The sequence below is a fragment of the Tachyglossus aculeatus genome, chromosome 7 (assembly GCF_015852505.1).
Source record: "Tachyglossus aculeatus isolate mTacAcu1 chromosome 7, mTacAcu1.pri, whole genome shotgun sequence".
Classification (NCBI taxonomy): domain Eukaryota; kingdom Metazoa; phylum Chordata; class Mammalia; order Monotremata; family Tachyglossidae; genus Tachyglossus; species Tachyglossus aculeatus.
In genome coordinates, this window is record NC_052072.1 from 37,529,864 (window position 1) to 37,542,597 (window position 12,734).

The 12,734-nt window shown below is 48.9% G+C and overlaps 1 protein-coding gene across 4 annotated transcripts in view; it reads right to left on the bottom strand.

Moving 5' to 3' along the window:
* Positions 1 to 12,734, bottom strand: part of BDH1 (3-hydroxybutyrate dehydrogenase 1) — a 59,064-nt gene that overhangs the window by 17,692 nt on the left and 28,638 nt on the right. For all 4 annotated transcript variants that reach the window (XM_038748949.1, XM_038748946.1, XM_038748947.1 and 1 more), the window contains exons 4-5: positions 9,008 to 9,118; positions 925 to 1,066 (exon numbers count right to left, since the gene is read on the bottom strand). In XM_038748949.1, the coding sequence (XP_038604877.1) occupies positions 925 to 1,066; positions 9,008 to 9,118 (253 nt within the window). The remainder of the gene's footprint in view (positions 1 to 924; positions 1,067 to 9,007; positions 9,119 to 12,734) is intronic.

The window sequence follows — 12,734 nt, forward strand, 5'->3', positions numbered from 1 at the left end:
ACGTGGAGAAAGCATTTGAACCTTTTCCTGCTAGCAGAGGGGATCATTCGTTGGATTTTCTCCCTGTCCTTATGGAAAAGAAGAGAAGAGGCTGCCAGGGAGTGACCTCTGGGCATCGCTCCAACCCGGACACTCAGAGCGATGGCTCCCCTCAGGAGAATGAATGAGCTGAGGTAGGACCTCGGGAGCCTTAGTCAACTTAAAATATTCTGACAGACTCGTGGGGCTGGAAGACCCCTCCCAAGGTCAGCTAGAGCCTCCCTGCCTTGACCCAAGGCAAGGCTAGCTGCTGCCCCCCAAATAATAATCCTCATAATAATAATTGTGGTATTTCAGCACTTACTATGTGCCAGGCACTGTACTACACTCTGGGGTAGTTACAAGGTGGCTCAATGGAAAGAGCACGGGCTTGGGAGTCAGAGATCATGGGTTCAAATCCCGGCTCTGCCAATTGTCAGCTGTGTGACTTTGGGCAAACCACTTAACTTCTCTGTGCCTCAGTTACCTCATCTATAAAATGGGGATGAAGACCGTGAGCCCCACATGGGACAATCTGATCACCTTGTATCCTCCCCAGTGCTTTGCACATAGTAAGTGCTTAACAAATGCCATTATTAATTAATTAATTAAGGTAACCGAGTTGGACACTGTCCCCGCCCCACTTTGGGCTCACAGTCTTCATCCCCATTTTACAGATGAGGTAACTGAGGCCCAGAGAAGTGAAGTGACTTGCCCAAAGTCACACAGCAGACAGGTGGGGGGAGACAGGATTGGAACCCAGGTCCTTCTGATTCCCAGGCCCTCTCTCTACCCACAAGGCCAGGCCGTTCCAGACGTATGTCTGGCAAATGGCCTCCGGCAGTTATGCGAGTCTCTTCATAGTCGAGCTGCGACCTTCTCTTCTCCGGGACAGAGTTTACTCACCCTTTTCGGGGTCCTTCAGATTAGCCCTGACCAACTCCGTGGCTTTCTGCACTTCTTCCTGACTGCAAACGTTCAGCTGGATGGTCCTCAGACGCTCGCTCTTCATGCTGTCCAATTCTCGCACCCCAGCATCTCCTTTATCCTAGGCAGGCGAGAAAAACTGATTTAAAAACATTTCCCCGCCACCGCCCTCTCTGCCAGAAGGAGAGCGGGATAAAAGAGGAAGAGAGCCGGGGCAGGAATGCACACGATAGCTGCGGCATTTGTTAGGTGCTCACTGTGTGCCACGCACTGTCCTGAGCGCTGGGGTAGATACAAGATAATCAGGTTGGATCCCGTCGCCGTTCCACGTGGGGCTCGCAGGCTAAGGGGGAGAGAGAACAGGTGTTTAATCCTCATCTCACATATGAGGAAAATGGAGGCGCAAATAAGTGACACCCGGCAGGAAAATGGCAGAGCTGACTCCCAGGCTGGTGCTCTTTCCGCTAGGCCACGCGGCTTCCCTAGCATTCCAGTAACAACCCAGGCACTCCAGAGGATTCCCAAGCTTGCTCAAAGTCCTGTTCAAATCCTTGCCAATCAGGGAGAAATCCCCACCTCCGATCCTTCTTTTCCAATTTGTACTTCCCAAGCGCTCAATTTGTACTTCCCAAGCGCTTAGTACAGTGCTCTGCACACAGTAAGTGCTCAATAAATACGATTGATGATGATCCTTCTTTCCCAGGGCCGGCTACTTCCAGGGGTGGAAGAGAACTTCTCAACCTCCGGGAGTTGGAAGAAAAGCGGTAGTTTGGGAATCCCTAAGCAACCACCGGATTTTGGTGTCCTCAGACACCTCTACCTGTCTCGAGCTTTCAGAGGCCAGCTACGGCACAAGCTGTTTTCTTCACTTTGGAAGCCCTGTGGGAAAGATCTGCTTCCCGGGTTTCCTCCGAGAAACCGGGCGTCATCATTTTGTCAAGCTATAACTGATAATGGTCTGCACCAGCCCGGAGCAGAGTTCCTGCTGTGGCCACCACGGCAGGCGGGATCCATCTTCATTTCCTGCCAGATCTGCCGCCCAGTTCAAACACTACGGGGCTGGGAAAACCCCGAGAAATGCCGACATCTCTCACCGCTCAACGGCGTTTAGCAAATGCCGGGTAAACGAGAGCAGCCTCCCATGGACCAGAACTCGCATTTTCCAGAGAACTGAGGCGGATGGGATCAGCTCTACTTCTGCCAACCTGTTCCAAGCTGGCCAACACAGATATCTGACCTTCGGGGACCCTCAGGTGTGGCTCTGAGGGCTCTAAGGTCCCTGAATTTCCATGTAGTCACATGGTGTCACGGCTAGAGCACGGGCCTGGGACTCAGAAGGACCTGGGTTCTAATCCTGGCGCTGCCATTTGTCTGTTGTGTGACCTTGGTCAAATCACTTCAATTCTCCATGCCTCAGGTTCCTCATCTTTAAAATGGGGGTTAAGACTATGAGCCCCATGTGGGACAGGGACTGTGTCCAATCCAATTTGCTTGTATCCACCCCAGTGCTTAGTACAGTGCCTGACACACGGTAAGCACTTAAAAGCACATTATTATTATCATTATTATTATTATTATTAATGGTGGCCGCCAAATGTGCAGGGGCCGGCTAGTCTGGCTCCTAGAAATGCTAATGTTTATCTCCCAATTTGCCCATCCCATCTAGGCAACATGACTACCTCCTAGCCCCTGAGATAACTGTTTCTCCTCTTTTCATTTCCTTGTCAGTCAATCATATTTATGGAGCGCTTACTGTGGGCAGGGCACTGTACTAAGCGCTTGTGAGAGTACAATCTAACAGTGTAACAGACACTCCCTGCCCACGAGCTGGGCTATGCATTCCCAACCTAATATTTAGGACAGCAAGGACACTCGACTAAAGCTTCCTTTCTAGAACAAACTTTTTGTTTCACGGTATTTGTTAAGCGCACGGTACGTGCCAGGCATCGTATCGTGTGCTGGGGTAGCTACAAGATAATCAGACACAATCCACATGGGGCTCACAATCTGAATCCCCATTTCACAGATGAGGGAACTGAGGCCCAGAGAAGGGAAGTGACTTGCCCACCGTCACACAGCAGGCAGGTCCTTCTGACTCCCAGGCGTGTGCTCTATCAAGTAGGTCACGCTGTTTTTCTCAACTGCTTCTCAAACCTGAAACTGATTTTGCCCCATCCCCCTAAATCCGGGATGCACGAAGTCCTTACTGCTTTTCTCTCTTGCCTCTCCTCCTCCTCTTTCTCTCAAGAACCTGATTCAAAAATAATTTCCAGGCCAGGCAGCCCCATCTGCTACCTACCTCTAGACTGACAGCCAAACCCACCTTCAGTGTCAGAGTTAGACCAAGAGGGACACAGCTCTCTAAGCCACATAATTGGAGCAGCCTGCAGAACAGAGATTGGTGATTGAGCAATCAATCAATCAGTGGTCTTAATTGAGCACTTACTGTGTGCCGAGCACTGTACTAAGCCCTTAGGACAATGCAGTATAACACAGTGAGACGACACGCTCCCTGCCCACAGAGAATTTACAGTCTAGTGGGGGAGGCAGGCATTAATATAACTAAATAAATTACAGATATGTGCGGAAGTGCTTTGGGGCCGAGGGAGGGGTGAAAATCAAGCGTTTAAAAACGTACACATCTAAGCGGTGGATTCCCCCCGTTCCACCCTCCTGCACCACGAGTTTTCTCTGTCCAGGATCTTTGCTCTTCGGTCCTCACCGGCTCTGGTTATTGGCAGGCTTTCAGGTGCTGTTCCCTGCATGCTTCTGCCATCTTCTCTAACGGTGTCCGGCCTTCCTTTGCTCGGCGGTTTCGTTCGGATGCAGACGGGGTTAGTACCGTACAGGTTAGTATCAGATGCGGTGAGGGTCGGCTGGCCCCAATCACACACACACAACCTTGCAGGAATGCGCATAGAAACTTAGCAGCTGTGAGCGTGCGCGCGTTTTAAAAAGTGATACGGAGACAGGCACGAGCAGAGAGCAGATGCTTGAAAGCATCGCTGAGGTTTGGGCTGGTTTTACAGGCTGAGATGGCTAGACCGCACAAAAAGTTCATCTGAAGGAGAATTCACGAGGCACCAACAAGCAATACTCCAGAGATCTGAAGATGCGGCAGTAGACATTGAAGGGAACTGAGGGAAAGCACCAAATCTGTGATTCATCCAAGAGGCTCTGAAATCAACTCCTGGAGGAGCTGCCCTGAGGCCGTTTAATGTTTTTGCATTTTTCCTGAGAAAAGGGAGTTTAGGAAAAGTGTGGCATTTAGGAGGGATTCAAAGGCTTCTTTCAAGGATGTTGTTTTCCTTAGTAAACCTTGTTCTCGGCTCTCTTCTAACAAACACTGCCTTCAAAGAGCTGAACTGGGAGCTCTCTCTTTATAATTAATAATTGTGGTATTTGTCTAGTGCTTATTATGTGCCGAGCACTAACGTAAGTGCTGGGCTCGCTACCAGATATATCAGGTCCCACATGGGGATCACAGTCTAAACTGGCGGGAGAACAGGTACTGAGTCCCCATTTTAAAGATGAGGTAACCGAGGAAAAGAGAAGTGACCAAGGTCACCCAGCAGATGAGCGGTAGAGCCGGGATTAGAACCCAGGTCCTGCTGACTCCCCAAACCGTGCTCTTTCCACAAGGTCACACTGCTTCCTCTCATCCCTGGATTTTCTTAAAGAATTAATTGGCCCATCCAGTTGATGTCCAGATCAATGGACCAGACCAGAGCGAGTCTGGCTACTCCGTAACGTCTTCTTTCCCCCTTCTCTGCTCTCAAGCCCCTGGGGAAATGGGTTGCCAGAATCCTCGGGTAGGTAGCCCCGTTTGCTGCTGTCCGCCCCTTTCCACTCGTTCCACTGCACAGCTCAACAGAGCAGAAAGGGCCGGACGATAAATAAGGAGTGAGACATACAGATATCAACACTCTCTCCATTCTCATTCAGGCTAGTCAACAGAAGCAGAAACATGGCTTGAAAAATACCCTCTGTGTCTGTCGTCTTCCGGCCTCTACAGCTATCAAAGAGACGTTAGACCATTAAAGTGCAATTGCCACGATAGCTGCATCAATCGATCAGTCGCTCAACGGTACTTATTGAGCACCTGAGTCAAAACACTTGGGAGGGCACAAAACGAGCAAGATGCTTAAAATTTAAGGGCGCTTTCATCAACAGTATGAATCGGGAAGAAGTCAAAAACATGTTGTTTCGTATTTTCTTATTGGATTCGTTCATTCGATCGGATTTATTGAGCGCTAAATACGTGCAAAGCACTGGACTAAGCGCTTGGGAGAGTACAATAACAATAAGCAGGCACATTCCCTGCCCACGCCGAGCTTCAGTCTAGATGCCCGCCTGTGGGGTTTTGACTCATCAGTGCTTAGGGGCTAACTTGGAGCATAATGGGGTTTAACGAAGGCACATGACAAATCCATAGAGGAAGCAGAACTAGAAGCAAACATTACTAGTGCTTGACTCCGTATTCCCACGCCCGGAGGAGAAGAGGCAGGCCAAGGCCCGCGCCTCCTGCCCTGCACGGACAGTCGGGGCCGAGTCCCTGCTACTTTGCCTGGGCTCTCCCACCTGAGCCCCGTATTATGGACGAGGTGGGGTCGACCCTGCCTTTGACCCCGAAAACAATGGGGATGTAATGGGGCTGGAGACCATGGTGTCTCTTTCTCCCTTCTTAGAAGCCAAGCCCATCTCTTCTTCCCAATCCCTTGCCTCAGTCTCAGGTACCACATCCACTATAGCTACCGAAAGAGGAAAGATGGGTGATGTCATCACACCACACCACCATCCAACTTGACCGACCATTATTTGCTTTTTTACTCATTCAATCGTATTTATTGAGCACTGCACTGAGTGCTTGGAAAGTACAATTCAGCAATAGAGAGAGACAATCCCTGCCCACACGGGGCTTTATGGTATCTGTTCCGTGCTTACTATGGGCCAGGCACTGTATTAAGTGCCGGGGTACGTACAAGGTAATCAGGTTGGATACAGGCTCACGGTCTTAACCCCCATTTTACAGATGAGGGAACTGAGGCCTAGAAAAGCGACTCTCCCGAGGTCGCACAGCAGGCGAGTGGCGGAGTCCGGATTGGAACCCAGGTCTTTCTGACTCCCAAGCTCGTGCCCTAACCACTAGACCCTGCTGCTTCTCAGGAGAATACTATCATGAGGCTAGGGTCTTAATCGGTGGTATTTACTGTGTACTGAGTGCAGAGCACTCAGAGAGAATTCCCTGCCCACACTGAATGCAGCCTCCTTTCACTGCAGAATAAATTCTGAGACGTCATCACATACAGGAATTCTGTGATTTAGCTTCACGTTCAGCCAGTCGGTCGGTCAATTGTATTTATTGAGCTCTTACTGTTTGCAGAGTGCTTACTGCGTGCTGAGCGCTGTATTGAACGCTTGGGAGAGTACAATATAACAGATACATTCCCTGCCCACAGTGAGCTTGCGGTCTAGACGGGGAGACAGACATTACTATCAATCAAGCAATAAATTGGCTGAACTCAAAACACTCTGGTGAAAAAACACGGAGCCCCTTCAACAGCCACCCCTAGAAATGGGGGTTATCCATCTTCTTTAAAGCAGATAGATGATGCACGAAAATGTTCAAATACCGGCTGGGCAACTGAGGCAGAAACCCCAGGAAGCCATGAATTTGCGGTTCTAAGTCTGTCAGAGAATATCTCCCTGAGGAAGCAACATGGTTAGTGGATAGAGCACGGGCCAGGGAATCAGAGGGTCATGGGTTCTAATACCAGCTCCACCGCTTATCTGCTGTGTGTCATTGGGCAAATCACTTCACTTCTCTGGGCCTCGGTTACCTCATCTGTAAAATGGGGACTGAGACCGAAAGCCCCATATGGGGCCGAGACTGTGTCCAACTCGATTTGCTTATGTCCACCCCAGTGCTTAGTAATAATAATAATAATAATGATGGCATTTATTAAGCACTTACTATGTGCAAAGCACTGTTCTAAGCACTGGGGAGGTTACAAGGTGATCAGGTTGTCCCACGGGGGGCTCACAGTCTTAGTCCCCATTTTCCAGATGAGGTAACTGAGGCATAGAGAAGTTAAGAGAAGTCACACGGCTGACAACTGGCGGAGCGGGGATTTGAAGCCATGACCTCTGACTCGAAAGCCCGGGCTCTTTCCACTGAGCCACGCTGCTTCTGGCACACGGCAAGCGCTTAACAAAAACCATCATCCTCATTGTTATTATTATTACTACTACTTATAATAATAAGGTATTGCTTAAATTGAGAAAGTCTGAAAATCAGGATCCCATTCCGGCAGGGAAGGCAGAGATTCTCACACAACTCAGTAAGGCCAGCCCCCACAGGGGCTACTATTCTACCGTGCTCCTTGGAAGCTAGCAGAGGAAAATAACCTCTCTCCATCCCCTCCCCTATCCGCGCTTAGGGCCAGAGGCAGATGAGTTAACTACTACCTCCTCTGCCCCTCACTTCACCAGTCTTTTCAGTCACCTCGGTGATCTACGTGAAGAAGAGATGCAAGGGACTACTCTGCCAAAGGCCAAATGGCTGACAGCACTCTCCCGTCAGCCTCCCCAGCGCTAAGCCCCTAAATGGAGTCATCCGCGGTCGGCAGCAAACCCGCTCCGAGACGCTGTGTAATGTCTCTGTGGTGTGTACATCCTTTCCCTGCCCCGTTGCTCACGTTCAAGTCAGTATCGCTGCCCCTGGGCAGCGCAGGGTAACCCGCTCGCTGGACCGTTCATGTCCCCGCTTCGGTAATCGGGGACGTCGGGCCTGGATCCGACCCACAGAGAACCATGGCTTTCCAGGCCGTGGACACAGCCTAACGGACTGAAAATACGATAATTCCTCGTTGGAGATCAAAGGAAGTTTGGAAGATCTCAGCGCGCTCTTCAATCTATCTGATGCACTTAGAAGGCTGACCCAACTCTGATAATTAGATGAGTGTCTGACCTCACACACTGTAATAATAACTTAGAACAGTGCTCAGCAGTTAGAACAGTGCTTTGCACATAGTAAGCACGCAATAAATGCCATCATTATTATTATTATTAATAATAATTATAGTATTTGTTGTGCTTACTATGTACCAGGCACTGTACTAAGCGCTGTAATCAAGTTTGTGGTCTTGGAGTACTCACCCATTCAGTTGATTGCATTTTTGAGCACTAACCGTGTGCAAAGCACTGTGTTTGGGAGAATATGATATAACAATAAGCAGACATAATGTTTATGCCCACAATGAGCTTACGGTCCAGATAAAAAACCAGGTCATTTGTTCCTAGGGATGACGTGATGATGATGATGAAAATACTGTCAAGTGCTTATTATAGGACAAACACTGTACCAAATGCTGGGGTAGATACAAGATCATCAGGTCAGACACAGTCCCTGTCCCCTATGAGCCTCATGGTCTATGTAGGAGGGAGAACAGATATTGAATCCCCTTTTTGTAGATGAGGGAACGGAGACACAGAGACGCGAAGTGACTTGCTCAAGGCCACACAACAGCCAAGTGATAAAGCTGGGATTAGAACCCAGGTCCCCTGAATCCCAAGGCCGTGCCCTTGTCACTAAGGGTTCGACCTCCCGTCCCCCCAGATTTCGACTACTGAGGCTCCCTCTGACATCGTAAGAGTGGCTCTGTATCGAGAAGAGAGGGGGAGAGAGAGAGAGAGAGAGAGAGAGAGACAGAGTCTCAGAATGTGTGCAAGTCCTCAGGGGACATAATTTGTCTGTGGGATCATGTCCTGAGTTATATGTCCTCACAAGTCAAGGAGTGTATGCAGACAGGAAGCAGAAGGGGCAAAGTGAGCCTAAACAGGGAGCAATTCACACTCGCATCTCCAGCCTTTGGGAAACTCAATATGGAGCCAAATGAGGTTCCAGGCCCAGAGTGCCCACATGCCTGCATGGGCTGGCTGGTTGGGGCTCTGGCTGGGGCAAAGCCACTCCCTCTGGATGTGCCCTCTGCTCAGGATGGGCACCGAGCGGGCCTGCCTGTGCTGCGGGGGAAAACTGGGTGAAAGAGTCTCTATTTCCTACCTTGAGTAAGCAGCCGGCAAACACAATGAAGCCTTTCGAATGCAGGTGCTTGGCTAAGGAGAAGCCGAATCCTGAATCGCAGCCAGTGACGAGCACGGCTTTGCTGCCAATCTGTCAAACAAACCGCAAGGGAGAGAAGTTAGAAAATGCAACCACAACACACGATACAGTGCTCTACACACATTCAGCGCTCAAATATGATTGATTGATGGATGGATGCTTCCTCTGATGACTCCCAGGACCGCCTCACATCTGGAAGTCCCCAAACTAAGGTTCTTCCCAGGGGACAAGGAAGATAGCGAACCACTGGCTAGAGCGTGGGCCTGGAAGTTCACTATGCCTCGGTCTCACCTGTCCCGCCATCGATCCTTGGCCCACATCCTATCTCTGGCCTGGAACGCCCTCCCTCCTCAAATCCACCAAACAATCACTCGTCCCCCCTTCAAAGCCCTACTGAAGGCTCACCTCCTCCAAGAAGCCTTCCCAGACTAAGCCCCGCTTTTCCTCAGCTCTCCCACTTCTGTGTCACCTCAACTCTCTCCCTTTGCTCTTCCCCCACTCCCCGTCCACAGCATTTTTTTAAATGGCAGTTATTAAGCGCTTCCTATGTACAAAGCTCTGCTCTAAGCACTGGGGAGGTTACAAGGTGATCAGGTTGTCCCACGGGGGGCTCACAGTCTTAATCTTCATTTTACAGATGAGGTAACTGAGGCACAGAGAAGTGACTTGCCCAAAGTCACACAGCTGGCAACTGGTGGAGCCGGGATTTGAACTCATGACCTCTGACTCCAAAGCCCGTGCTCTTTCCACAGAGCCACGCTGCTTCTCATTTATGTATATATCTATAATTCTATTTATTTATATTGATGCTGTTTCCCTGTTTTGATTTGTACATATCTACTATTCTATTTATTTATATTGATGCCTGTCTCCCAGCCCTTCTAGACTGTAAACCCGGTGTGGGCAGGGATTGCCTTTCTTTTTTGCTGAATTGTACTTTCCACGCACTCAGTATAGTGCTCTGCACACAGCAAGCGCTCAATAAATACGATTTAATGAATGAATGGGTGAAAGAAGATGGGCTCTAATCCCTCCTTTGCCACTTGTCTGCTGTGTGACCTTGGGCGAGTCATTTTACTTCTCTGTGCCTCAGTTACCTCATCTGTAAAAAGGGGATTAAGACTGTGAGCCCCAGGTGGGATAAGGACTGAGTCCAACCTGCTTAGCTTGAATCTATACCGGTGTTTAGTACAGTGCCCGGCACATAGTAAGCGCTCAACAAATAACATAAAAAAAAGATGGGCTCTCATGGTTCCTCCCCAGTCCTCATCCCCACTCCATTTTCCCAGAGCCTAGGGAAACTCCCTGTCATCCCCCAGCCCCCGACCCACTTGGCTACATATTAACTGGCTAAACTAGTTATGTAGAGACTCAGCTCCTCCTAAAATGGGGTTGCTTTCTCCTGCTGATATCTATTTAAGTGAACATTTGGGGAACACTTCAGAATCCTCTATAATTTATGTTTTATAATAACATAAAATGAACAAACCAAATGTATACACAGTCAGTCAACCACATTTACTGAGTGTTTACTGTGTGAAGCGCACCGTACAATATAACAGCGTAATAGACACATTCCCTGCCCACAGTGTGCTTACAGTCAAGAGGGGAGACAGACATTAATATAAACAAATAAATTACAGATATGTACATAAGTGCTGTGGGGGTGGGAGGGGCGATGAAAGAAGGGAGCAGGTTAGAGCGGCACAGAAGTGGATGGGAGAAGAGGAAAGGAGAGCTTAGTCAGGGAAGGCCTCTTGGAGGAGATGGGCTTTCAATATGGCTTAGAGGAGAGTCATTGTCTGTTGGATATAGTAATAATAATAATACGGATATTATGGATTTGAGGTGGGAGGGCGTTCCAGGCCAGAAGCAGGGCGTGGGAAAGAGGTCGGTGGTGAAAAAGATGAGACTGAGGTACAGTGAGAAGGGTAGCATTGGAGGAACGAAGTGTGAAGGCTGGGTTGTAGAAGGCGAGTAGTGAGGTAGTGAGGTAGTGAGGTGGTAGTAGTAGTGAGGTAGTAGTAGTGAGGTAATCTTATCTTTTAGACTGTGAGCCCACTGTTGGGTAGGGACTGTCTCTGTATGTTGCCAACTTGTACTTCCCAAGCGCTTAGTACAGTGCTTTGCACACAGTAAGCACTCAATAAATACGATTGATTGATTGATTGATAGGAGGGGGCAAGGTGATGGACTGCTTTAAAGCCAATGGTGAGGCGTTTTTGTTTGATGTGGAGGTGAATGAGCATTCACCCACTGGAGGTTCTTGAGGAGAGGGGAAACGTGGCCTGAAGGTTTTACTCCTCCTTTATCAATCCCAAGGGTACTAGCCAATCTTTTTCCGTTCAAAGGTGAAGGTGTAATTCCCGGGAGTCACTGGTATGATTTAAAAGAAAAGAATATCGTCACTGGATTATTTTTCCGCTGTGTGTTTTACATCCCATGGACTAAATGCCGATGCTCCCCAGGATGACTTTAACCTACGGAGAGATCGATGCCTCGCCTTCTGTTGGGAGGAGGCTGTGGAGGAGATATGGGTTCCTGCAGGTCTTCAACAGATGGGCAGTACAGAGAGACATGAAGATAATGCTGGGGGGCAGGGGGCATTTTCTAAGGCACCCGATAATAATAATATTAACTGTGGCGATTGTTAAGTGCTTACTACGTGCCAAGCACTGTAATAATAATGAAGGTATTTAAGTGCTTACTATGTGCTAAGCACTGTTCTAAGCGCTGGGGTAATAATAATAATAATAATAGTATTTATTAAGTGCTTACCCCATGCAAAGCACTGTTCTAAGTGCTGGGATAGATACAAGGTAATCAGGTTGTCCCGTGTGGGGCTCCCAGTCTTAATCCTCATTTTACAGGTAAGGTAACTGAGGCCCAGAGAAGTGAAATCAATCAATCAATCACTCAATCGTATTTATTGAGTGCTTACTGTGTGCAGAGCACTGTACTACGTGCTTGGGAAGTACAAGTTGGCAACATACAGAGACAGTCCCTACCCAACAGCGGGCTCACAGTCTAAAAGGGGGAGACAGAGAACAAAACCAAACATACTAACAAAATAAAATAAATAGAATAGATATGTACAAGTAAAATAAATAAATAAATAACTTCAGTAATAAATATGTACAAACATATATACATATAAACAGGTGCTGTGGGGAAGAGAAGGAGGTAAGATGGGGGGGGATGGAGAGGGGGACGAGGGGGAGAGGAAGGAAGGGGCTCAGTCTGGGAAGGCCTCCTGGAGGAGGTGAGCTCTCAGTAGGGCCTTGCTGAGTCACAGAAATGACTTGCCCAAGGTCACACTGCAGACAAGTGACAGAGCTGGGATTAGAACCCAGGTCCTTCTGACCCCCAGGCTCACACTCTATCCACTATGCCACGCTGCTTCCCCTCTTGTATCGCACCCGCTGGGGTGGGTACAAGATAATCAGGTCTTAAATAGGGCTCGCAGTCTAAGCAGGAGGGAGAACAGGTATTGACCCTTTATTTTGCAGGTGAGGGAACTGAGGCACGGAGAAATTAAGTGACTTGTCCAAGGCCACACAGCAGGCAAATGATCTCCCCATGTTTCCTCTCCCCCGAGCTGCAGAGCACAGGGAGGGAGTTGGCTTAAAGTCAGGGACACAACAGAGCAGGACAGCTAAAAGACACC